This window comes from Sciurus carolinensis, chromosome 8 (assembly GCF_902686445.1).
Source record: "Sciurus carolinensis chromosome 8, mSciCar1.2, whole genome shotgun sequence".
Taxonomy (NCBI): domain Eukaryota; kingdom Metazoa; phylum Chordata; class Mammalia; order Rodentia; family Sciuridae; genus Sciurus; species Sciurus carolinensis.
Window position 1 is genome coordinate 5,750,138 of NC_062220.1, and position 27,173 is coordinate 5,777,310.

Consider the following 27,173-nt stretch of genomic DNA (forward strand, 5'->3'; position numbering starts at 1 on the left):
TAGTACTTTTCCAGTCTTCCCTCATCAAGTATTCAAACAATAGCAAACCTCCTTAATGTGTATTTTAATTACGGCCATCCTTTCCCATGCAAAATAATTTTTTTTTTTTTCCAGTGCTGGGGATTGAACCCAGGGTCTTGTGCTTGCGAGGCAAGCACCCTACCAACTGAGCTATCTCCCCAGCCCCCAAAATAATTTTTGAAATGTCCATTTGGTAAAAACGAAAACAGTAGTGATTCGTACTTAGTTAGATCCAATGATAGCAAAAAATGTTTTGAATGTTATCTCTGAAAATTAAATATATATATATATATATTTTTAAACACATTTATGTGCGTATATGCTCACAGAGGGTAATAAAAATATGACAATAGCAGACAGGTTAAATTTCAAATAACTTCCATAGACACCAACATCAGAGGCTAGCAGAGACCTACCTGGCCAACCACATGTTTAACATGAGCTCCTCACTCAAGGGATGATGGTAATTAATTGAAGCAATTATGTCTTCTCTCTGGGAATTTAAATAGGAGACCTCAAGTTCTTAGCTCATAGGAAAAAGGAACAAAGTGGAAGAACACACAAAGAGAAGACATTAAGCAGAGACCACAGGACAGAGCAGAACCTGCAGAGAAGTTGACTGGGGACAGATTGATCTTCCAGCTGGTTAAGGCATTATTTCAATTGATAGAGTTACTTTGGATATAAAAACAAATCCCTTGGGCTGAGGCTGTAGCTCAGTCGTAGACGCTTACCTAGCACGTGTGAGGTACTGGGTTCGATTCTCAGCACCACATTAAAAAAAAAAATTAAAATAAAGCCTGCTATCCATCTACAACTACAAAAAAAAAAAAAAAAAAAAAAAAAAGTCCCTTTCAACCAACCAAGTTCCTGTCTGACTGCAGTCAGGTCTCTATATGACTCTGGATCATTGATTCCTATTATTTTAGGTAATCTAAGTCATTTCTTGTACCAAATTCTCTCAACTATGGAATAAAGGAATCTTCTGAATTCTTGAGTCTGACATAAAAGGGCTTTAAGATAGCAACTGGAAAACTTGAATGAATTTGTCCTTTACAATTGTTCTTCTCTAGATTAATATTAATATTCCCAGGCTTGGGCAGTGCTTTCAAGCTTTTTGAGGCAACTCAAGGTAAAAAATATATATTAAAATGGATCCCAGTGCCAAACACACACACACAAAGTACATATACACAACACATTCTTACCCTTACAATACATAGTGTATCCTTTTCTAATCTTTTTTTTTTTTTTTCCTTTCAGGTAACACCCATTAAATGAATTTTACAATCCACCAAGGAATGTGGTGCCATCAGTTCAAAAAGAGTTAGGAAGGTTCATCCAAACCCATAGGATAAACATGATACGGTTTTCTGGAGAGTCCATTTTAAGACCCGATGTTTTAAAATATTTAAATGGAACTGGAGATGCAGCTCTGTGGTACGGTGAAGGCCCTGGGTTCAATTCCCAACCCCACAAAAAAATAATGAAATGTGTCAACAAATTAAACAGCAGAATGCAAAATTTCATTAAGCTAAAAGATAGAACTTCGAAGATATTTGTCGCTTCCCACTGGTCGCCCAGGGCCTCAATCTGTGGACCTCTGAGGAGGCAAACGTCCACATCTCCTCTGCTAGTTGGACTGGGGAGGAGTCTTCCTCACTCAGTGTTTCAACTGCACAAGGTCATCTACAGAGCAGACCCGCCAATCCCAGGCGCTCACTAGGCACGGGAGGGGCCCTGACTTCTGGTGGGGCGGGGGCGCTCGGAAGGGTGACCTCCACTCAGAACCTTGCAGGTAACACGCTGTCAAAAAGGCCAAAAATGAGGGTAGATTCGCATTAGCCGTAGGTCGTTTGCATGTTCAGCAACCACCAAGGTCAAGAACGTCCACCATGAAGGACAAGCAAGCGGACGTCCAGGTCTCTTAACGGCATCCCCACGCCTCGGGCCCGGCTTTCCACTTGACTTCCACCACCAAGGGCCGGGTGGGCGACCCTTCCTGCGCGCCACCTGGGGCGGCGCCGACTCCTCCCCGCCACTTCCCCAGGGACCAGGGTCTGCCAGCGTCCCGCCCCGGAGCGGCCCACCCGCACCAGAGGCAGCAGCCTCCTGCCTTCGCCGTTCCCGATCAGAGTCGGAAGCCGCCCGGGCCCTGGAGACAGGGCTCCCACGCGGGCGCTATCTCGCGGGAGGCGCGCCGCGCCCCGCGTGTCCCAGCGGATGACTCCACAACCCGCCGGGCTCGCGCTGATTTTAATGACATTCCTGACATTTTCAATGATCGCAGATTCCATTCTTCCCACAGTCCTTCAGCCACGATGACGCTTAGTCACCACCTACAGCAAGCCCAGACTAACTAACGCTAATACAGCAAGACGGTAATTAAAAAAAAAAGAAAGAAAAAAAATTAAAAAGGAACACAGAGAACCAGGGCGGTGCCAGCCAACCCACAGCCAGCCCGCAACCGCCACGCACCTCACGCCTTTTAAGGGCTCAGGAGGCGCGAGTCTGCCAATCGCTCAGCATTTCGCCAATTACTTCGTTTCCCGCCCCTTGCCCCGCCCCCGCTTCCCACTTCAGCCAATCGCTGGAAAGACACCTTCTCTTTTCCCCTCCCTTCAGGCGCCCGCCCTCTCCCGCTGGTAGTTCGAAGCCTTCAAACCTCGCCAGTGATCAGCAGTGCTTTCGCAGCCGGGGTATATTTTTAACTCTCAGGCCAGCAGCCCCGCCCCCCGTTCCGCCTTCTGTCCGCCCCCAATGGGAAACGGAGTTTCCGTCGCGTCATCTCGCGGGCAGGCTGAAGCTGTCCAATCACCGCTCGAGTAGAACTGGCGTAATTAAAAAGCGGCGGAAGAAGGTGGGAGGGTCGTGACGCAGCGACTTTCAGTCGTGACTTTTCCGGGGCATTTCGGCGTTCCCTTTTTTTCCCTTTAAAGTAAAACGTCGCCCCGACGCACCCCCCGCGCGTTTTGGCGGGCGGAGGCGGTGGCCGCGGCGGCGGGAGGGGCGCGACGCTGACGCGGGCCGGGAGCCGACCGCCGCGCGGGGTCACGTGGGCGTGTTGTGGGGGGAGGGGCGCCGTCGCGCGGTCGGTTCCGGGCGGTTGGGCGCGCGAGCGAAGGAGCGAGAGGCAGCCGCGCCCGCCGCCGCCCCTGCTCTGTATGCCGCTCTCCCCCGGCGCTGCCGCCGCGGATCGCAGCAGCAGGAGTCGCCGCCGTCGCGGTTGATGTGGTTGGGCCGGGGCTGAGGAGGCCGCCAAGATGCCGCAGTCCAAGTCCCGGAAGATCGCGATCCTGGGCTACCGGTCTGTGGGTGAGTGGCGGTCGCCGCGCGGCCTCCTCGCGCCCCCGGGTCGGGGCCGGCGCCTCGGCCTCGCCTGGGCGCCGGACGCGGCCGGGCCTGCGAAGTTTGGGGCCGGCGCAGCCATGTGGCTGGCGGGCGGGCGGGCGCCGCGCGTTTCGTAACCACCATTTTGAGCGGAGGTGGCGGCCCGGGCGGCGGCCGCCGGGGCAGCGCTGCGGGAGCGGGGCCGGCGGCGGGGGCCGCGCGCTCCGAGCGCCTGTCGCGCCCGTCCCCGCCTTCGCCGCTCGCGGTGGCGGCCGGGGTGCAGCCGCCCCCGCCCCGAGTGAGAGTCCTGGGATCTTAACAAAGGCGACGGCGCCCGGGGCTCCTTCCGTCTGCGGCCAAGTTCGGCCTCGTACGGGAGGCCGGGCGGCCGAAGGCGGTCGGGCCGCCGGGACCAAGTTTCCTACCGGAGACCGGTTCGCAGGCCCGCCAGGTGACGGCCACCGAGGAAGGGCGAGAAGAAGGCGTTGCTGGTCGCTCGCTGCCCTATTTTTCTTAGGGGAGGAATAAGGTCAGGTCCTTGCCAGGCTGGCGAAGTAACTCAAAAGTCTTTGTTGTCTTCTTATCGGAAGCGTTGGGCGTATTCATTCTCAAGTGCTGCTGGCCAGTGGCCTTTTCGCTGGACAGAGGTGGTCCGGGTCGGGCTGGGCGGTGGACCCGGGGTCAGAGGAGTGAGTTCCTTCTGTCCTACGCGGAACGGTGGAACTTGGCCGCGCTGCGGGGCGAGTCTTCATTGTCTCGGGCCCGCGGGCGCCTGGAGAAGTGGCGTCCAGCCGCCGAGCCGGCGTCAGGAAGTAGCGCAGCGCGCGCCTGGCCACAGGGGCAGGGCTGGTGAGGGCCGGGCGATTGCGGACAGCTCGCCGCTGCCGGCCGGGTGGACCCACTTTCCGCCGCCCGTGCCAGGGTCTGTGCTCTTTGACCGAGAAGTGCCGCCGCCGCTTACTCATCCTTTTACCGTCTCCCTGAGTGCCGGGGAAGTGCTGGCGGGGGCACCCAAGGCTGAGAGGCGTGTTGGAGATTCGGAGAGCCAGGAGTCATGGGGGTAACCACACCAGTCACAGGTGTGTGGAGGGGCAGAGTAACCACGCATGGAATTGAGGCTTCCAATGTCACCAACTTCCACTTCCCAGTTGCCCGAATCCGGCAGCCTTGGCAGCCTGAGTCACCATGCTGTTGCTCCTCTGTTCTCTGAATTTCTTCCCCCTGGTTTTGGAGAGTGGAATCATGATATGTACTGTCGCTTGTCGCTTGAGAGAACCTGACCTAATCAGATATATAGTACCAAGTAATGGAAGATACTCCTGAATGTCCTAAAGATCCTGACTTTTTAAATTTTTTAAAGTGTTGTAGTGCATTCTTGTAATCCTAGTGACTCAGGAAGCTGATGCAGAAGGACCACAAGTTCCAGGAGACCAAATTTAGTAGACCCTGTCTCAACATAAAAAGGGCTGGGGGTGTGGATTAAGGGTACAGTGCTTCCTCAGCTGCAGAAGTCCCTAGGTTCAGTACCTAGTACTGAGGGGCGGGGGTGGGGGGAGAGTTGTTGATTCTAGTCTTTAGTGAGCAAAGTCTGTTTTATCACTGTTTGCTAAAGAATTTCCTAACGTCCAATAGAAATTCATTGTTATATCTTCCTTTTAGTCAGCATTCTCCTAAAAACCAAGGTGTGACCTGCTGCCCTTAAGAATTTTCTTCATAAACATTTAAACTGTGCTTTGTTAAATGCTGTGCTAACTTAACATGCAGTGGGATACACAATAACTTTTAGGCCCTTTTTTCTGTGTCCTGGGTATGTCACATTTGTACAACCTACTCAGTTTTCTCCATATTTATTTTCAAATGTAATGGTGATTAAAAAGATATTTTGGAGAGGTTAAGTTTACTTCCAATCCTGCATGTGATTATAAAGTTGTTGACCTTTGTTATGAACCGGGATATTTTGTAGTTTGTGGGTTCTCTTTAGGGGGAAGTAAGGTTGGTCTTTTGCCAACACAGTTCCATGGACTAGCCACTCTTGAGAGTGTTAGTATTCAGACTTCCTGGAGCTTACAGTGGTGGCACAGTGGAGAAATTTTAGTATGTGTGTTTCTGGGTTGTGATGCTAAGCTGTTGTGTTGACTGACTGGCAAGAAAGCACAGTAATAGGCTCGTCTAGAAATTATACCTTTCTTAGAATATTCTCTTGATTAAATGTCTTATGTTAGTTTGATCTGAATATTTGTCACTGTAACTTGGCCGTGTCACAAACTTTTAAAAGTTTGTCTTAAAACTATGAAGGGCTGGGGATATAGCTCAGTTGGTAGAGTGCCTGCCTCGCAAGCACAAGGCCCTGGGTTCAATCCCCAGCACTGCAAAAAAAAAAAACTGAAATGCCATGATTGTTTTACTGCTTGACTTTTAAAATTTGTGGGTATTTTTGGAAACATTGATAACACTACCAGTACAGAAAATATAATTCTTGGGTAATTTTTTTTTCTCCTGCAGTAATTTTCCTGTTATTTACAATGGTAGAGCATTTAAGGATACGTCACCTATAATTCACTCTGGCTTTTAGGGAAGTGCTTTAGGGTGTTTTGGTGGTGGCTGCATCTACCAGCTCCCTCCTAGTCCATTGTTTCGAATACAGCTGAGTAGTCTTATAAATAGAGGTAACTAAATTAAGTTATACTTGTACCAGGTAAACTGTTTTCAGCCGGGTACATCTTATATCGAAATCTTACACAGAGAGCTGTTTAACATTAGACCCTAATTAAAAGCTTGTTTGTCATGTATAAGCTTCTTATATGTGGTTAATAAAGAGGATGCTGTCAGAGGAATGTAAAAGATGATAAAGTGACACAACTGTGTGGTCTGACAAGGCAGTTCATCAAAACTGCTCAAATTATTACCTGTGGAAATGTTTCAGGTAGAATTTGCATATTTCATAGGAAAAGATGTCATTAGATATTTTGTTCCTAGTAGAACACAGACCGTTTTTGAGCTATTTTTAAATTATCTTGTCCTTTTTTGACATACTCTTGAAAAAATTGAAAGGTAAAAACATTATTTTTCATGTATAAAATATACCATTTTGTGAAATGGTATATGCAGCTGCTTAATAACCTGCAGGTGTCGAGTGCCTGGGTTGGGGTAATCCCTCGGGGTAGTCCTGGAATGGCCAATTCTTACTGAAGTTTGTGGCTACTTTTTTTTTTTTTTTTCTTTTAATCTCATTTGTTATTCTGTACAAGAGAATAATCAAAGCTCACATTTATGATTATGATTTTTCCAGTGCCAAGTGTTATTTTGATGTCTATGTTTGTTACATCTTTCCACATGTATATAACCTTTATCACCCCCCTAGTTAGCCATCACTCCCCCGTTTTCCTCCCTTCAACCCCGGGCAACCACTAATATACTTTGTTTCTGTGGTTTTACTTTATTCTGAACATTTCATAGAAATGGAATCATATATATGACTTTTTGTGACTGGTCTCTTCCACTTAGTTGCATTTTCCAACTTCATCCATTATTGTAGCATGTGCCTATACTTCATTCTTGTTTATGGCTGAGTAGTATTCCATTTTGTGAGTGAGTTTACCATATTTTGTTTATTCACTTATTGGTTGGTACATGGTTTGTTTCTACTTTTTGGCTATTGTAAATAATACTGTTTTGGACATTCTGTATGCACTTTATGTAGACATGTGTCTTTATATCTTTTGTTTTTATTCCTTAGAAGTGTAATTGATGAGCCATATGAACTCTATATTTAACGTTTTGAGCAACTGTCCAAAACTTTTCCAAAACAGTTGTACTGTATTGCATTCCTAGTAATGAAGTATTAGGGCTTCATTTTCTCTGTATCTTCTCCAGTATTTGTTACTGTCTGGTTTTAGTTACTCTGATGGGTTGAAGTGGTATTATATGATTTTCAAGCAATTTCTTCCAACTGTGGGTTCTCTGTCCATCTGTCCATGCATGCTAGGTATTGACTCCAGGGCCCTTGTACGTGCCAGACAACTGCTTACCACTGAGGTACATCCCCAGCCCCTTTTCACTTCCCTGATGGTGTCCCTTGAAGCAGAAGTTTATAATTTTGAGGTCCCACTTTACCATTTTTCCCTCTTTTCTTTTGTCTCTTGTACCTCTGTTTTGAGACAGAGGTCTTGCTAAGTTGCCACATCAGAATCAAATTCTTGATTCTCCTGCCTCAGCCTCCCCCAGTAGCTGGGATTACAGTCATGCTCCATCTCCTTTGTGCTTTTGGTGTCAGATCTAGGAAATGATCGTCTTATGCAGATTCACGTAGGTTTACTGCGATGTTTTCTTTCAGAGGTTATACCTTTTCTCTTTTATTTAGGCCTATGTTTATGCATGGAATGAGGGAAGGGTATAGCTTCCTTCTTTTTCATGTAGATGTCAAGTTGTCGTAGCCCCTTTTCTCACGAGACTTTCTTTCCTTATGGAATTCCCTTGTGGAAAGTTAAGTAACCCATAAATTAAAGGGATTATTTTTGGAATCTCCCATTCTTTTGACCTGTATATTTGGCCTTATATCAGAATCACACAAGTGCTTTAGTATCATAGTCAGTTTTGAAATAGGGACATGGGAATCTTTCTTAACTTTATTCTTTTTCAGGATTGTTTGGGCTATTCTGAATCCCTGTTTGTTTTCATATGAATTTTAATATACAGTTACTTTTAAATTACATTTGCTAATATTGCCACCAATCTCAGAAAGTATTAAGATGGTGTTAAAAGCTTTAAAAAATTATTGTTTTCCTCTTACGATTTCAAATTTTTCTTTTGGGGGTGTACTATCAATTTTTACTTGGATTTACATTTAATTTCCAGAAAAAATATCTGCTAGATACCTGCATTTGAAATATTAGTTTGTTACCATTCTTGCAAGTAAAAAAGAAGTGTGTCATGATAAAAGTGGCTAGTGTGGACCACTACTCAAAAACAATTGCCCGAGTGCTGCTTCTTGGTAACAGCTGTCACTTCAGTATGCAGCAGAGGCACTTTTTGTACATCCCGTTTTGTCATGCAGAATGTTAAAAAGACGTGTACCGAAGGATCAATATTTGATTAACTTGTCATATTTACTGAATTCCAAAGGGCATTGTTAAGTGAAAATGGCCTTTTTTCCCTTCTGTGTGGTAGTGAAGAATAAAATGGTTTACCACTCAGTTTGTAGCCACTGTCTTGATTCATGCTAAGAGGTGCCAACCTAGCAGTTTTACTACCATTCCATTTGCACTGTTAGCACAAGTGTGAACATAATAGAAAAGGCAGATAGATATGTTAGTTTGAACCTCTGGAGGTTCACAGACCACCCTTCTGAGAACTGTGTTAGACCAGGATCTTAGGACCCACTGTTGTGGGAAGTAAATTGAGTGCAGCTGCATCCTAGGTGCTGTTGAATGGGATGCGTATAACTCCATCTTGAAAGAGCCTACTGGGAGTGGCTCTTGCAAGAGCCCAGGATGGTGAGGCAGGAAAGAACTTGGTGTGATTGAGAATGAAAGGAGGTACGGGGGTGGCAAGAGCATAATGAGGTGGGAGTAGGAAATGAAGTTGAGAAGGTAGTCAGGAGCTGCGTTACGCAGGGCTTTGCTGGGACTTTGGAAAACTGTTTATTGGGTAGTAAGCAGTGAGTTAGAAAATGGTTAGGAAGATTAGGATGTCTGTGCCTGTTAGCTTGACTTCCGGTTGTGGTGCACTTTTAGTCGCGTTGTCATCTTGGACCCAGTAATAGTGAGGCTTCAAAGATTTTAATAAAATTTCCAAGGTGCTGTCATACCAGGTCTCATGATTCTAACAGTAAATTTTTTTGTTTATGAATATACACTGCTTTTCTTAGTTGGAGGTCCAGAATAACAAGTTAACAGCTATGATATTGCCTGTGAGTGTATTGTACTTATTTATTTTAATGTCAGAACAGAACTTGGACATGATTCTGCAAGTGAAAGCATTATGAAATCTTTAGTGATCACACTCAGAAGAACCTTTATTCTTAGTTCTAGTTTATTAGGAAGTACCAAATTAAATCTGAACAGTTTATCTAGTACTCTCAGACAATACTTTCATTTTTTTTTTTTTTTTTTTTTAAAGGGCAGGGTCTTGCTGAGTTGCCCAGACTGGCATCTGATTTAATCCTCCCTGAGATTACAGGCATGTGTCACTGTGCCTTGCCTCACAAACTGTCTCAAAGTCAAACTGTTAACTGGCAGTAAACTGCTGGGTAATTTTATCATAAATTGCTTGATTGGTTTAGAAATAATATCTCAAGCATAAAGGTCCTAGAATACTATTTCAGTATTTTAATATTCTTAAATGTATATTGTCTTCTGATAAGAGTTCCTTGTAGGGCATTGTGATTTTAAACATAAATTAGTTTAGCACGGGAAGCTCTGAAACTTTTGTGTTTTGCCCTGCTTTGCTCTGTGGACCAGGCAGAGCAGGGCGGTTTAAGGGTATTGATGAAATTAACTCCTACATGCCCTTGCTTGGCTTGTGTCTTAACTGTAATATAATTGAGTCTCTTGCCACCAAGTCTCTCTTTGCTGTGCTTGTTTACAGAAAGATTCCTGGGAGGCTTTTTGAAACAAATTGATACTTTAACAGGATATGTAATCCTGCTTTTTGCAAGATGAGCTGAATGTTAACTACACAATGGAATAAAAATACTGGCTTTTACAGTCAGTATAGTTTTTTCATTATTTAGAGAATGTTTTATTAGTTTCTGTAATCAAACCCGTGTAGATAAGATCTTACATAAAGACCAATAATAGCAGTATGTTATACATCAGTAGCAGCAGCAGCCTTTCCGGGTTCTACAGTCAACTGAAAAAAATTGTAGAGACATCCGGCACACTCCATTAAAAAAGGGAAAAAAAGATAAACTAAACCCAAGAAAACAGCAAAGTTCTGTTTGGTTACTGTTGTGATACCTGGCACCATTTTTCAAGTAGCTTCTTAATTATTACCCAGAAAGATGATGTTCTAAAGCAAACTTAAATACAGCTTTGAAACCAGGCATAGTAATGCTTGCCGGTAATTCCAGTGGTTGGGGAGGCTGAAGCAGGAGGATCAAGAGTTCAGAGCCAGCCTCAGCAATTTAGCAAGACCCTAGGCAACTAAGCCAGAGACCCTGTCTCTAAATAGAATACAGAAAGGGCTGGGGGTGTGGCTCCATGGTTAAGTGCCCCTAGGTTCAATCTGGAGTGCCCCCCCCAAATAAAATAAACAGCTCTGATAAAGCACTATCACTACTAAAGCAGGTACAAGAGGTTTTACATTCAGAGTATTCACAGTACTGTTCTGCATGACGTTTATAAAATGAAAATGCTTTTCTCAGGTTTGTATGTCTTGATATATGGCTGATATTTTGCTGGTTTTAAGATCTAAATTACATTTGATACTTTTAAAAGACTTTTAAAATACAGGTTCTTTTTGTTGATTATGATTTGCATGAGTGCCTGAATATAAACAGGTGGCAAAGGTTCTCTTGGGATGACTAGCCTTCATGGTGTGAGTGGAAGTAGGAACACCTATGGAATTTTCATTTTCTCTGCTTGAATATGATGAGGGGAATTTTTGCCCTGGTTCATATGACCCTACATACGCCAGGGGCAGGAATACCTGGCACTGAATGTAAGAGCTATGCAGAGATTTTGGACCAGAGCATCCTTATGTTTGCTTCTGGAGAGAAAGACCACAAACTTCAAGATGGAAATGTAAAGTCTTATGTTTATATTTCACAAAAAAGTTTCATTGTGATCAATATTTATAGCAGCTCCATTCATAATAGCTAGATGGAACCAACCTAGATGTCCTTCAACAGATGAATGGATAAAGAAACTGTGATTGGTATATATACACAATGGAATATTATTCAGCCATAAAGAAGAATAATATTATGGCATTTGCAACTAAATGGATGGAATTGGAGAATATCATGCTAAGTGAAATAAGCCAATCCCAAAAAACCAGAGGCCAAATGTTTTCCCTGATAAGTGGATGATGATGATATATAACGGGAGTGAGGGGGGTGGGGAGTGAGAAGAATGGAGGAATTTTATATTATGTAGAAGGAAATGAGAGGGGGTGGGTATGAAAAATGGTGGCTGAGACAGATATCATTACTCTACGTACATGTATGATTACATGAATGGTATAAATCTACATCGTGTACAACCATAGAAACGAAATGATGTGCCCCATTTGTGTACAATGAATCAAAATGCAGTCTGTTTTTAAAAAAAAAAAAAAAAGTGTTCTGTGTGCATCCAGGTTGAGGGATCTGGCCTAGTTTTGCAGGGATTTTAGCAGGTTGTGAATCAGCTCAGCCAGACTGAACCATAGATAAGAGCATTCTCCTCAGTTCTGGGTATCAACTGCCAACCTAGAGTAGAGGCTTTTCCCTTGGAACTGCTGAGTGCTCCTTGGAATTGTTTTTCTGGGGAAGAGTTCAGGGCTTTTATCAACTATCCAAAAGAATTTCAGTTCCTCCAAAAGACTGAATCACTGGTATTGTTGGTTGAAGAATGTGTGAGTTTTAAAGTTTTACATGTTATTCAAACAGGTATTTGTTAAATGCTTGAATAAATTAAGTCTCTACATGTACCAGGCACATGGTAAGTTCTTAGTCTTTAAGGCTAGGGCAGTCATGATCCTTGCCTCATGGAGCTTCAATCTAGTGAGGGTGCCACAAGGGAAAAAGTGATTACTGTGATACTAACAATAATTGTTGGTGTTTTGAAGCCATTGATTGATACGAGGCACCATTTAAAATACCATCCGTGTTTAACTAACTCTCTTAATAGCCCTTAAACTCTGTGAGGTAGGTGCAGTTATTATGCTTATTTTGCTGATAAGGAAACGGATACAAAAGTGACTTGCCCAAGGTTAAACAGTTGTACAAAAAAGTTAAGTGACTTGCCCAAGTTTAAACAGTTAAGTGGCAAAACCACTATCTGAAACTAGAACTGGACTTTTTTTTTTTTAAAGTGGAACTGGGATTGAACCCAGGAGTGTTTTACCACTGAGCTACAGTCCCAGCCTTTTTTTTTTTTTTTTTTTTTTTGGTATTGGATCTCGCTAAGTTGCTGAGACTGGCCTTGGAGTTTGCAATCCTTCTGCTTGAACCTCCTGAGTCCCTGGGTTTATAGGCATGCACCACCATGCCCATTTATCCAAGCTGGCCTTGAACTTGTGATCCTCCTGTCTAAGCTTCCTCAGTGGCTAGGATTACAGGTGGTACTGTGCCTGGCTTACAACTGACACTCTTTAGCCAGCTGCTACAAAAACATACTTATATACAGTTGGGGTAAGTACTTGAGAGGGGGGAGCTCACTTAACTATGGATGGGAATGGGGGTGAGGGGTGTCTCCAAAGAAAAGGTAGTTTGGCTCCACCAGTGAATGTAGTCAGGGTGAAGAAGGAATGGAAAGGAAGGCTGGACTTAACTGTGCCACCTGTCTGTGAGGAAAAACTTCATAGTCTCTATTACGTTTTTATGCTTTTTTCCTAGAAACAGAAGTCACTGAAGGATTTTAAGCAACAAGTGAGATAATGATCTATACCCTTAATTGGCAGACTTTTTTTCTGCAAAGTGCCGGAAAGTAAATTTTCCAATCTTTGCTGCCCAAGTGGCCTCTGTTGGAATTATTCACCTTTGCCTTTGTAGCATGAAAGCAGCCAAAGACAATGCATTGAGTGATTGTAACTTTGTGCTACAGTAAAACTTTATTCATAGATGTAATGTTGGCATTTCATCTGATTTTTTTTTTTCACATTTTATGAAATACTGTTGATTTTTTTTTTTTTTTTTTTTTTTTTTTAACCCAACCACTTACCAAAGATGAAAAAGGGAAAAAAAAAAAAAAATACTTAGCTCATAGGCTATACAAAAACAAAACAGACTCTGGGCCAAATTTGGCTCCTTATCCACAGTTTGCTGATCCTGTCTTCCTCCAAAAGATGCCTCCTGTGCTCTGGGAAGTGAGAAAGAGTGGAAATGGGAAGACCAGCCAAGGTGTCATGGACTGGTGTGGGTGGCATTGGTGGAAGGGACACACACACACTTAAGATTTCATTAGAATGGGCAAGAAGCTTTCGTGATACGGGAACTGTTAAGGATAACCTTCTGATTTTTAGTGTGAGAGGGAAATTTGCTACTGGCTAAAATGAGAAGTAGTAGAACAGGCCAGGTTTGGGGGTTGGAACCGATTGACTTATGCAACCGTAATGTCCCCATACCTACCTTGCTTTCTGTCCTGAGGCCTTAGCAACAGACCTGCACAGTTCCTGTGGTCCTAGAGACGAGTGAATCTGTCTCTCACTGTGGTTTGGGAGGTTTGCTAGTCCTGGATCCTTGTATCACTCAAGGTTATGATCCAGCATCCCCTCTCCCTGCAGGTTTTTTCTGTCATCTCAGAGAAAAATGAGGTTGCAGAATCCAGGTGGGCATGGGCACTGCCCGCACACTCACAGCCCGTCCAGCTAGGCAGGGTGTCTGAAGGCCCCTTTCTAGCAGTAGAATAGGATGCTTTCATCATTCCTGCTTGGGAGGAGGGGAGTTGAGCTCCATCTCTAGACCTTTTATTCTGCATAATTGTATTATGCAAACTTGTGAATACATTTTATAGTAATAAATTGCTTCCTTACTCTAGTTTCTGGATGTGCAGTACCCTAAAAAATTGCATAAATTGAGCCTACCTTCAATTTTTTTTTTAGACCTCTATGAAAGTCTTTCTAGAGCATAACATTTAGGTTCATGTAAATAGGATGCTCCTATTCCTTTAAACCTATGGCATAGAGCAACATTGTCCAATAGAAACAGAATGTAAGTCACATGTAACTAGGTTTTCCAGTGCCCACGTTGACATAAACAAGTGAAACTAATTTAATTTATTTAACTTAGCCCAAGATGTCCAAAATATTGTCATTTCAGTTTTGGGTTTTTTTGGTGGTTGTTGTTTTGTGGTGCTGGGGATTGTGCTTGACAGGAAAGCACTCTACCAACTGAGCTATATCCCCAGTCCTGTCATTTCTACATATAACAGATACTGTTGATACTTTTGTTTTTCCATACTAAATCTTCAGCCTCATATGTATTTTACACAATGACACATCTCAGGATAGATACATTACAGGTGCTAATAACTGTCCAGGTGTGGTGACTCCAGACTAATATTGGACAGCAGCATAGTGAGAAGTGACTTGGTATTGGGACGTAGTGCAGATTTTTAAGGACTTGTGAAGAAATTATGAATTTGACTAAGCCATTCATGCTGGCTAGTGAAAATACTTTTTAAAAAATCTTGTACTTTGTTACTGCCAGTTTTGATCAGTATTAAATTTCATGCTCTTTAATATGTTAAAGATTTTGAGAATTTATCTTTCTGCTTTTCTCTCTTTCCTACCCTTACCATCTCCTCCAACGTACTCCCCAGTTTTGGCCCAAAGGTAGAAAAATTCATTCTGTGTCATATAATATTCTGTAGTCCTACCAGGTCTGTTTCCTTGTCTGCCAGCTAACTTCACCTCTAAGTCATCATATAGAGATCAATATTCTATTTAAAACATGTTTAAAATGTTCAAACATCTAGTTTTCTGGGCCAGTTGGGGAGTACTCTTTCTTTTTAGAGTAATAACCTTGACAATTAATAAAATTCTTCTCTTACATAACTCAGTCATTCATGTTAAAATACATATAAACTTGTTTCTTTCCTCAATGGAATATTTTCGGGTAACTTAGTGCTTGGCAGTAATAGGCACACAATACATGTTTGAGTGAGTAATAATTTTATGAGCCACTTTTACTTGGTTATTGTGCCTTGTCTTTGTCATAATAATTGCACCTTAATTTTTTTCCCCTCATTTTTTCTCTCCCAGCATCTAAAATTGGGAAATGAGTGTGAGAGAGAGCAAAATGATGTCAACCCTGCTTAATTCATAGGAACAAGTGAGATAATTATGTGAAAAAATGCTTTGCAGATCTAAAACAGTGCCTTGTGTGAAGTGTTGAATATTGTGTTGCCTGCACCAGGTGCCCTCATCTGACAGTGCGCTGACCACAGGGGCGGGTGTTCACATTAGAGCCATGATAAACATCCTCTTAAGATTAGCATGCTGGGGGCAGTAGCTATGCCCTTTAAGAACAGATACGTAGTCACCCCTTCCCCTCAAAAAAGCAGCAACCAATCCATTGATAGAACTACATTTTTTTTTCTAAAGTGGGTACATGTAATTGTTAAGGAAGTAATCATAACATGAGGAACATTGTTAAACCTTTTTATAATCCATTGTGATTCTAGCCCTTATAGCAGTAGGTTCTAGTCCATTTATAACCACAAGTGATTCTGCAGTCTTTCCTGCTGTTTGCAAACCCAGTCTGTGTTATTGGTGTCCTTCTTATAGCTGGCATAGCGAAGCCCTTGATGTACCTTTCCTGAGCCTGTAGAATGCAGTAGAGAAGATCATGTGCTAGTTTGAGACTTTCAGTCTAAAGAAGTTAACAGCCTCTGCTTTTGTGTTCTTGGGAGCCTCAGGGAACATGCCAGAGATCTTAGGAGAGGGAGGACGCAGGTGAGGGCCAGGACCTTTTCCTCCTAATGAATCTAGCCCCCTCCAGCTGCCCACAAGGAGCCAGAGGAATGACCCAGGTGAGACTCAGAACCAGTTCAGTCTTGGCTATAGAAACACTAGCAAGTGAATAAAGCTTTGAGCTGGTTTGAAATGTAGCAGTGGATAGCCGAAATAGTAATTTACTGCTTTAGGTGGGTATATGTGTGCTTGTATTTAATGAGGTTTTTATCATGTTATTTTGAAATTTTAGCTAAAATAGTTAACTGTAAATCATCTTTAGTTTCAAATTAATGTTAGATGTAGTTATGAAAATGCTTTTTTTCACTAAACTGATTTCTGTCTTATGAGGAGTTAATAGTAGTACTAATAGTGCTGACATTTATTGAGCATGTAAAATACATCCTGGGTAGTCTACATGTCTTTTTATTTACTCTGCACAATAATTCTAGAACCTCCATTTTACATATGAGGAAACAATTCAGAAAAACTGTGGAAAGTCAAAATAGTAGTCACCATCCTCTCCTACTTAGTAAAAAAGGTAAATGCCGTGTCTCCACTTGCCCCATGCTTGATCTTTTTTCCTAAATCAAGTAAATATTGAGTTGTAATTTACATATAATAAGTATCCTTTCTAAGTGTAGAGTTGGATGATACATTCACCTGAATAACCACCATCCCAGTCAAATATAGAACATCTGCATCATCTCAGAAAGTTCCTTTGTACCCTTTTAGGTCAGTCCCTCACACCCCCCTCCCAGGCAAGTGCTGATTTCCTTTCCATCCCAGTGAATTAGTTTTATTTGTTGTGAAATTTCACAAGTTGAATAATGTGGTAAGTTTTTATTGTATTGTGGATAGTATTCCATTGTATGGTTGTACCTTAGTTTGTTTTTCCGTCCACCTGTTGGTTGTTTCCTGTATTTAATTGTTGGAGAATAAAGTTGTTACAAGCATTTGTATATGTCTTTGGATGTACAGTCTTTTACTTTTTTTTTTTGCGTTGCTGGGGAGGGAACCCAGGACTTTGTGCTTGCAAGGCAAGCAAGTGCTCTACCAACTGAGCTATCTCCTCAGCCCTCTTACATATTCTTTAAGAGTCCTTTCTTGTTACATATTCTGAGTAAAAGTTCTTTTTCAGGGATTATTGTAAATATTTTGTTTATGATTTATTCATTTTGTATCACATGTGGAATCTTTGCCTACCTAAAGATCATAAAGATTTTCTCAGAAGTTTTCCTATAGAAGTTTTCTGGTTTTGTAGTGGGTTTACGACTCATTTCAGATTTTTGTTGATGGGTAAGGGTAAAGATTTTCTGAAACTCGAGGTATAATTTACATACAGAACTTACTCTCTTTGATGTAGGGTTCAGTGAGTTTTGACAAATGTAACCACAATCAGGATATGGAATAGTATGAACCCAAAGAATGATCTGTGCCTCTTTCTAGTTGCCCCCCACCCCACCCCACCCCACCCCACCCCCGTTTTCCATCCTTGTAATTTTTGAATTGTTTTGTTTGCAGTGCTGGGAATGGAACCCAGGGACTCACACATCATAGGCAAGTTCTCTACCACTGAGCTACACCCGCAGCCCCATCCCTGTAATTTTGTGCTCACCAGAATGCTTGATAAATGGTGGCACACACCTGTAATCACGGCTCCTTGGGAGGCGGAGGCAGGAGGATTGCAAGTTTGAGGCCAGCTTGGGCAACTTAATGAGACCCCGTTTCAAAATTTAAAAAAAGGGCTGGGGAAGTAGCTCATTAATAAAATGTTGCCTGGCATTCACAAGGCCCTGAATTTGATCCCCAGCACCAAGAAAAAACATGGTTCCATACTTGTTCAGCTACTTTCTTTTAGATTTATGACTCTGGCATTTTCCTATGATGATCACTTAAACCAGTTATTAGAAGGCAGCACTGATGCCTGTTTCTTTTAGAGAACTAAGAGTCCATGGAGGAATTTTACTTCCAGACTGTCAAGAGTGTATGTTGAGTCAAAGTGATAAAATTCCGTAAAGTAGAGAAGTGGCTGAAGGTGCTTATCACTGTGAAATACAAATTTATGAGCAAGGTAAGCAAGTTGAGTGATCCTCCTAAGAAGATACTACATACATTTTTTTCGGTTCTATTTTAATGCAGTCAATATTGCAATTAGGATGTTTTTGACTGCAAATTAAATCATTTTGGTTACACAGTAAGGAGAGTTAACTCACGTGGGTAGACTAGAGGTTGATTGAGTGAACAGTGAACTGAAAAACACGTTCTTTCCATCCTTTTTTTCTGCCTTCCTTGATGATGTTAATTCTGAGGTGATGTGGAATATTAGAATCATCTTCAGGGAGGAGCTTTTAAAAGTTCCAGCACCTGACCCATACCCTAGACCAGTCAGATCAGAATCAGTGGATGTGAGATCCAAGCAGTAGTTTTGGAAACTCTAGGTGGTTCCTGGTGCAGCCAAGTTTGAGTACCAGTGTTCTAGAGTCTCTAGAGCTTTGCCTTTCCAAGTGTGGTCTTGAGAGCTTGATAGAATCCCATACTTCACCTCAGAGCTATGAAGTTAAAATCTGCACTGTAGCAGGGTGCCGAGATGAACTCTTTGTGTTAATTTTGGGCAACACTGCTTTAGGAATCAACTTTTCAAACTTGGCTGCGGATGGGAATCACTGAATAGATTTTTTTTTAAAATTTAAATACTGAAGCATAGGTTCAGCTCTAGAAATTCTGATTTGTGGGGGGTCTTGAAGTATTACTGGGATCCAGGTTTGGTTACTGTCCCCATATATACTTAGCACTTTCATTTGTTTGCTGTAAATTGGTAGTTAGATACAGCAATGTGATCAGGTTTGGTTACTTTCTGCCCTCACTCCCTTGCTTCCAGAGTGTGGTGGTCTATGTTTCCAACAGAAGTCACATAAAATCTAATTATTTCTCTCCTTATGGTGTTGATAATGCTGCTACATTTGTTGATTAATTTAAAAAACCATGGTAACTGCTTAAGCTATATCCTTGTCATTAAAGGGAATAATCAGATTTTCTCCCATTTATTGCACTTATTTTGAGTGTGTTTCTCCTGATTGAATTTTTTTTGTACCTTGGAAGGAGTTTCGACTCTTCACTGTATTCCAATGCCTGAAATTGTGCCTGCCTGGCATATAATAGCTGCTTAAAATATTTGGGTTAGATGAATGCATTAATGCATAGAGCATGGAGAATTGGGGATTCAAAATGAAATTATAAAAATTAGAGCTGGTAGGAGGTAGAAGCGGGAGAAAAACAGATTGGGGAGCTGGTCTTGTTTTACAAAAGCATTTCTGCCTTTATCTGACGAAATGAGAAGTTCAAGTGAATGCATAACTCAATTTAGCTCCAGGGAATTGGAGAGGTGAATAAACGAAATCTGTCTTCTGTGGAAATGTCATAATTTAGCTTTAAGGAGATAAACATCCAGAAATCACAGCTTGCCTCTGGCCAGTAGTTTTTCAATTGATCCTTTCAATTCAGTTGTATTTTTTTGGTTCTCTGCTGCAGGTTTTTTTGATGTCTGATTTCCTTTGTAAAATTAGAGAACTCGTTCTTAATTGCTTCCAGAGCTTTCACCTCAATTTTGACCTGTTGTTAAATACTCCTCAAACTATAATCTACACACCTTTTGTCAAGTATTGTGGTCAGTTTTCTGTAGGACACACAGGTGTACTTGCATCCCTGTGGGTGTATTTAACTTTGGGTGATGGGATGGAGCTGTAATTGACTGAGATCATTTTCTGTAGGCTGCACTGATTGTGTGGAAAAGCATGCAACACCTAACTGCTGCAGCACCCATTTGAGATATTTCTCTGATCGTACAGCAAAAAGGAGCACAAATCAGTGCAAAATCTTGGGTTTTTGAATATATTTAAATATTTCAGAGGCAGGGTTATAACAATCACATGGAATGGAGTTAACCAATAATGAGACTGTTAAACTATTTTAGGAAAAAGTTTAGAGGACACCAGAAGGGAGCAGGTAGGGAACAAGGGGATAGAAGAGCTATGGTAAGGACTGTTGCCAGCCTTTGTTTGAGTTGGTGGTGATTAATAACAGGCCTGCACCACAGGATTCAGTCTCCTTTCAGAGTCCCAGGTCCACCATGGCCTGAGGCTTGGGTGGATGGGTGGGTAGAGGATAGCAGTCAGGAGTGGAGAGTGCCTCCTGTATGTATCTTAATCATGGCTGGCCCGTATTATGTATTCTTTAAATGCTGGTGATCTGAGCTGCTGGTGTGAACTGGAGTATTAGGGAACACCCTGGAGGCTGAGGTCACTGATGATATTACTTGAACTTATTGCCTGAGGGCAGTGGTTCTCAAACTTCCATCTCTGGGGCTTGCTAATATTCCCCCTAGAGTTTTCCATCCTGGAGGTTTAAGTAGGCTCAATAATTTGCATTTATAACAAGTACCCTGAGCTGATGCTGGACCTCTGGGCCCACACTTAAAGCTTGTAGAACTGCTAGTATAGGAGGAAAAGGAACCACCTGTAGAGGATCCCTACAGAGATTGGGGGCAGCGGGAAGACCTGGCTTGTTAAGGGTCACCAGCCCACACAGGTGCGGGGGATCTTTCCTACGAGCACACAGTAGCATTCAATTAGATTTTAAGAATACAGAAGGCTCAAAAATAGGGAAATTGGAGGCTTCTGACAAAAGGGTAGTGGGAAATTATTTATCATGGGGCTTAAGCTACATAGAGAAGGAGGTGAAACTCGCAGAATTGGTGATTCAGGGTCATGGTTTAATGTATTTATTTCTAAGCTTTTTGACTGCAGCCCAGTACAAAATGCACTTTTACATTGTCACTCAGTCATAAATGTGTATAGCTAAGACAAGTTTCGTGACACCTTTATTTGCAACCCAGTGTTCTTGTCATAGCTCATTAAGTTAATCTCATGACCCAGTGGTTTTAAAACATCGCTTCAGAGTTGGTCTGGATGCTGTGGTAAGGATCAGGAAGTGAGAGCAGGAAGTGATAGAGCCAGAGTACTTGGGTCTATCGATTGGGCAACGCTGGGCACTGTGTCCAAGGTGTAGCAGCCTGGGTGGTGACCATTGCTTCTCACACTTGGGAGGTAGCCTACTGAAGTAGCGTGAACATGAAGACCACTGGACTTTGAGGCTAAGTTGTTCAAAAGTGTACTAGTGTGAACATCAAAGTCCCTTGAAACAAAATGTTAAGAATTTGAGCTGGGGACTGTGGCTGTAGCTCAGTGGCAGAGCCCTTGCCTAGCATACCTGAAGTCTGGGTTCAATCCCCCACAGCATAATAAATAAATAATGAAGAAGAACTAGGGGTGAAGAGGGCAGTCCTGAAAATCAGTTGTGCCCCAGATCCATTATGTAGGTGACTCTGCCAGATGACTTGAAAGACTAATTAGTAGAGGAAAACCTATTCTCCGTATGTAAACTGTTCTAGAGGCTACTAGGGGAGAAAGCGGGTGGGCAGGGCAGATAATACAGATAGTTTTTCTTTTTGAGAACAAACATGAAAACAAGTTCAAAATTAATCTGAAAACTATTGAAGTAGTTGTGTAACAGTGCCTGTTTTGCAGTAATCACAAAGTATGAGATTTGGCCAACAACCTTTTCTGTAGTGAAAATACTGGGTGAGAAACTTGTTGGGTACTGTTTATCATTGCAAAAAAGAAAAAAAGACTGCCACTTTTATCTGTTAAAAGTTCAGAAGAGTGCTTTACAAACTTTGGGTTTTTGATTTTGGTATTTTTTGCAGTACTAGGGATCAAACCAAGGAGCTTCTACCACTAAGCTACATCTTCAGCCCTTTTTATTTTATTTTGACCCAGGATCTAGCTATGTTGCCCAGGCTGGCAACGTTGAATTTACCATGCCCCTGCCTCAGCCTCTAGAGTAGCTGAGATTACAGGTGTGTACCACCATCCCTAGTTTAAATGCTATTTTATGGTTTGTATAGTTGAGGTGATTTTTCTTTGGAGGAAGAATATGTGGAAATTAGTTGTGGGAATTGGGATGTATTATTCTTTTTAAACCTTTTGTAACATACACTAGGAAATGAGTGATTTGTGTCTGTTTCTGTGCAGATATGCCCACATTTGGACACGTGCTGCTTTTCTGTTTTCAGCTCTCTCGGGTTCTTGTCACATAACTTTTTTCTCCCAAGAGTTGATGTGGAGTTTGAGATTCTCCTTCAGTTGTATATATTTATAAGCCTTCTAAGAGCAATTCATCTTCAGGAAATAGCTGGTGTTTCAGAACCTGGGTTTGCTAAGTACAAAAGCCAAATAAATGCGTGGAAAGTATGAGGAAGGACTTTAAAAGGTGATCACAGCAAAGCACATAATTTGCTGTAGATCAGCAACCTGCACAGAATTGGACTGCAGTTTCTGAACTGCTTCCTCAGAGGCATCCCCTAGAGCTAGAAAGTTTGATATCCAGAGCTGAGGACACTTGAAAATGAGTGGGGGGTTTGCTTACAAAGATTATCATTCAGTGCTGACTAAGATAATTCCCCTTTTTAATGAAAATGGAATAAAACAACTATGTCTTGTCAGCAAATACAGCCTTTCTGTTCATTTTTTTAGTTGTAGATGGACACAATACCCTTATTTATGTGGTGCTGAGGATCTAACCCAGTGCCTCACGCGTGCGAGACAAGTGCTCTACCACTGAGCTACAGCACCAGCCCCCTCTGTCCATTTTTAAATTATCAGTAATTAATGATCTCCCTTAGGGGGAGACTCCAAGGGAGGAGAGACCCAAGGGAAACCTTTTTCTTTTCAGTTCCACTTGTGCTAATGAATAATAACTCTCCCAGGAATAGTCTGATTGAGAAATCCAGTTTATGCCCTAAGGAATAAGGTATATAAATTCTGGTATCCCAGTTTACTGCTCAAGATGGACTATCATCATTTGGTCAAGATTTTAATTAGACACCTCATCTGCTTTTGCCAGAGTGGTTACTTAGGTTCTCAAGTAAAATGTTAATATTGTCTGTCAAATTATTCCTTTTATGATACAAATGGAGAACTCTGAATGTGTAACAATAATTGTATTTTTTAAATGTAATTCACTTGTTTTCCGTTTTTGCACTCTGTCATGCCCAGCCTGTCTCTCATGCTTTCTTGTGTATTGTATGTAACTTGAATGTATTTTGCTTGAATGTGACTTTCTGCATTTCATGTGGTAGCTCTAGAGGCCATTCACTTCCTCACCCTTGCAGGCAAGATGGTAAATCTTGCCAGGACCGGTATAGAGGCCAATGCAGAGAAAGTCTACTGGGGGGTTTCTGTTAGTTTCCCACCTTTTGGGGATCTTACATATCATACTTCACCCCCTTCTTTTGTTGTTTTGTTTGTTGACTGACTGGTTGATTGATTGCAGTACCAGGACTTGAACCCTGGGGTGCTCTACCTCTGAGCTACATCTCCAACCCTTTTTGTTTTTTATTTTGAGACAGTCTTGCTAAGTTGCTCAGACTGGCCTCAAATTTGTGATTCTCCTGCCTCAGTTTCCCCAGTAGCTGGGATTGAAGGTATGTGCCATTATGTTTAGCTCTTCCACTACTTTTAATCCAGTCCTACTTTGAGAAACATTAAAGAAATCTTTTTAATCCCCTTCTTTCCTTTATTCTTTGTAACTCAACCTTTTATCATTAGGATAAATTTTATCCTCTGCTTTCTTCCTTTCCTTCTTTTCATTTGTAAGTGTATACACACAGCTCCTCATCCTACCCACATAAGGTTATCAAGTTTTTCTTGCTTCAGGCAATAACATTAGATACACACGAGTAAGAATTTTTTAACTCCCTTTTCAGTTTCACTAACAAGGTTTTTCCCTCTGTTCACTCTATAAAATATTGTTATATTTTGAGTTAAATTCTTTCTGGGCTTGCATGTACAGCATGGTTTTTTTTTTTTTTTCCGTTGTAGATGGACACATTACTTTTTTTTTTACTTATTTTTATGTGGTACTGAGAATTGACCCAGTGCCTCACATGTGCTCAGCAAGTGTTCTGCCACTGAGCTACAGCCCCAGCCCCATACAACGTGGCTTCTTTTGAACACCATCTAGTTGAAATTTATGGAGTTCCTAAACTACTATTGCATCCCTATGTCATAGACAGTCCCATGATTGGATGCCAGTGAATACTAGTTGAATTGTTCCTTCATTGCTACGAAATGTGTTTTCTGTTTATATCAAGTTGACATCTTTTTTAGTATCTGAATGGAAGAGTGGGGTCTGAGCTTTAATCTCTTTCATGTATTTGGAAATGAGTGTCTACATTGTGTCAGGTAGTACACTGATTTGGTGAACAATGAGAGGATAATTTCAGATAACTTCAAGTAGAAAGAAAAAGTGAAACAGGATAGATGAGACTGACTGTTAAGGTGGTCCTCTAGACGGCTTCTCTGTAGAACTGACATTGGAGCTCAGACCAGAGTGACAAAAGTGAGTCATACACTCAGATCTGGGGGGATGGTGTCGAGAGTAAAGAGGCTAAGGCAGCAGGAACTTTGCAGAAACACAAGGGATGTGACTGGAGCCTGGGGGCTGAAGGGGCCAGAGAGGCAGCCAGAGCCTGTAGGTTGTGGTCAGAGATGAGAATTCTTTCTGACTGCAGCAGGGGTCAATGGGTCTGCTGGTTTCTTGATTTTTCTAGCTGTTTCCCAGCAGATCTTGCTTTTATTACAACTTTTTAATGAATCAATTTAATTTTTGAGTCTGTGAGGAATGCCTTGGTGTGAAAACCTTTCACAGTCTTCGAGCCTGCCTCCCCATGGTTTTGCACAAGCCAGACCCCAGCAGTGCTAGGTGTGATTGACATACCTTTTGAGATGGAAGTGAATATGGCAAGCATGTGGAGCATGTGTTTAGTGTTCTGAGGATATGAAAGAGAAAGGTTTAGAAGTGACATGAGGAAGGAACACCTTTGTACTTCTTGGTGATAACATAATTAACTGAGTTCTCCATGTTTCTTTACAAAACAGTTCCATACCCTGTTCTGAAGTCCTACAGTAGAAATTTCAGAAAACAAATAGAGGAGTGGGAAGTTAGGGCTCTAGTTCTTGTGTTAGTAGGCCCAGTTAGTACTGCTAATTTTGTGAAATCCAAAACATTTCTTAATTTTCTAGACACTCCTAGGCAGGCCATTAATGCTGAATGATTGTAACAGGACTTCTATCTTAAGGAGTTTTTTAAATAAAAGACTTGTGTTACATGTTTTCTTATTATTGTTTTTGAAAACTATACCTTGTAACACTTAACAGCCACATAAAAGTACATGGAAACTACATTTTTAAAATTTGCGTAATAAAATTAAATAGCTAGATTTCAAGGACACCAAAGGAAATTAGCCTAGTTTAGACCTTGAAGAGTTTGCATTTAACAAGATTTGTGATGTGCTTGTTGGTCAATTGTTTCGTCTTGGCTTAATTGCTTAAAATTTTCTCATATAAAACAAACTAAGGAAATGTATTTTGCTTTTTGAAATTGCTCAAATGATAATTAAAGATATGTTTTCTGATCATGGTACCTTTAGTTTTTTCATCTTTAGAGTTTTTTTTTGTTTGTTTTGGTTTTTTTTGTAAAGCAGAATTTGTTTTTCTACCTTAACATTCCAGTACTTGCTGAGATCTTGTTCTCTTCCCTAGGGAAGTCCTCATTGACGATTCAGTTTGTTGAAGGCCAGTTTGTGGACTCCTATGATCCAACCATAGAAAACAGTAAGTATTGTTTTGAGTACTTACAAGTGGAGAAGTCTTCTTTTGCATACAAATGGTCATTGTGTATTCCTGGAGGCCTTGATTGCAGGGGAATGTTCAGTTAAATCTGTTTCTCCAACTAGGATAAAAGAAAGCTTCCAGAAACTTTACCTACTTTACACTGAATGATTTTTTTTCATTCAGTGCCCAGATTCCCTGCCATGTAGAAATTGTTACTCGAGTCACTAGTAATCTGGTCCTCTCCTCGAATGTTCATACCCAGAATATGCTTCAAGAAAACAGGAATAGAGAGCACTTTTTTTTTCCCACCCTTTCCTCTTTCCTCTCTGAAGTAGCCTTTTTAGAGAGTTCAAGCTTAAAAAATTACTGTAAATACTCCATACCCTATCTCCTGCTCTTGCAGAAGCTTAGCCACCCCCAACCACTTGTAGCCCTAACTACTTGAAAGAAGCTGCAGAGAAACGAGCTGTTCTGGGGTTGGAGTGAACAGTTGTAGCATTAAAAAGAAGTTGGCTCAGGGAGCCTGTTGGCATTTCAGGCCATGTGCAGAAAAAAGCACAGACGACCAGAATCAGCCACAACCTTTACTTTGTTCAGCTTTAATCCGTGATTTCAAAATCTTCCATAAGAATTCTAAGGACCACAGAGGATATTCTAAATAATGGCATCCAGGTAAGCTGAGTTGGAAGTGAAGCTGGTCTTATTTCAGGCTATTTTAGAATCCTAGGTAAACCCTGGAACCAGTCTTCTCAGATTCTTGAGATCAGGACTTATCTAAGATTTGTCACCAGGAACACACATATTTAAACGTGGAATATATCAAAACCTCCTGGCATGGTAGACATAAAGCGGACTGAACAGCTGGGTTCATGCCTGCATCTTGCAAGAGAAATACTTCAGTGCTTTGCTTTATAACAGGCTTTGCAGAGTGCAGCCTGCACGCACGTCAGAAAGGCCCCTGTTTGTTTTTGTACAGCTCAAGCTAAGAATGAAATTTATTATTTTTTTTAACATTCAAAGAATGATGTATGTGACATGTGAAAAGTATATGAAATTCAAGTTTCAGCATCCATAAGTAAAGTTTTATTGGAGCATTCATTTTATTGCCATTCTCATTCCTTTACTATATTATCTTTGACTGTTCTTGTTCTACAATGGCCAAATTTCAAATGGCAAAGTTATAACAGAGCCAGTGTGGCCTTCAAAGCCTGAAATATTTACTCTCCAACCCTTTACAGGAAAAGTTTGCCCAACTGCTGGCTTAAAATTGTCTTTTGTCAATCTGTAAATCCCAATAAAGTGAGTGGTAATACCACCCTTCTATCTTTATACACAGTCTAAGATAATAAATCTTTTATGACTTCTTCAAAAAAAAAATTTTTTTTTTTCTTTTGTGCCCTGCTATCCTGGTGGCAGAGAAGGAAATCTGTCCTTTGCTAAACTTACTCTTCAGAAGACTCACTTTTGGAAATAACCCCTGCTGGTACCTGCAGA

The 27,173-nt window shown here is 41.6% G+C and overlaps 1 protein-coding gene across 1 annotated transcript in view; it reads left to right on the forward strand.

Moving 5' to 3' along the window:
* Positions 1-2,896: 2,896 nt before the first annotated feature.
* Positions 2,897-27,173, forward strand: part of Rheb (Ras homolog, mTORC1 binding) — a 48,274-nt gene continuing 23,997 nt past the window's right edge. The window contains exons 1-2 of the mRNA XM_047560972.1: positions 2,897-3,336; positions 25,608-25,679. Coding sequence (XP_047416928.1) covers positions 3,285-3,336; positions 25,608-25,679 — 124 coding nt within the window. The 5' untranslated portion in view covers positions 2,897-3,284. The remainder of the gene's footprint in view (positions 3,337-25,607; positions 25,680-27,173) is intronic.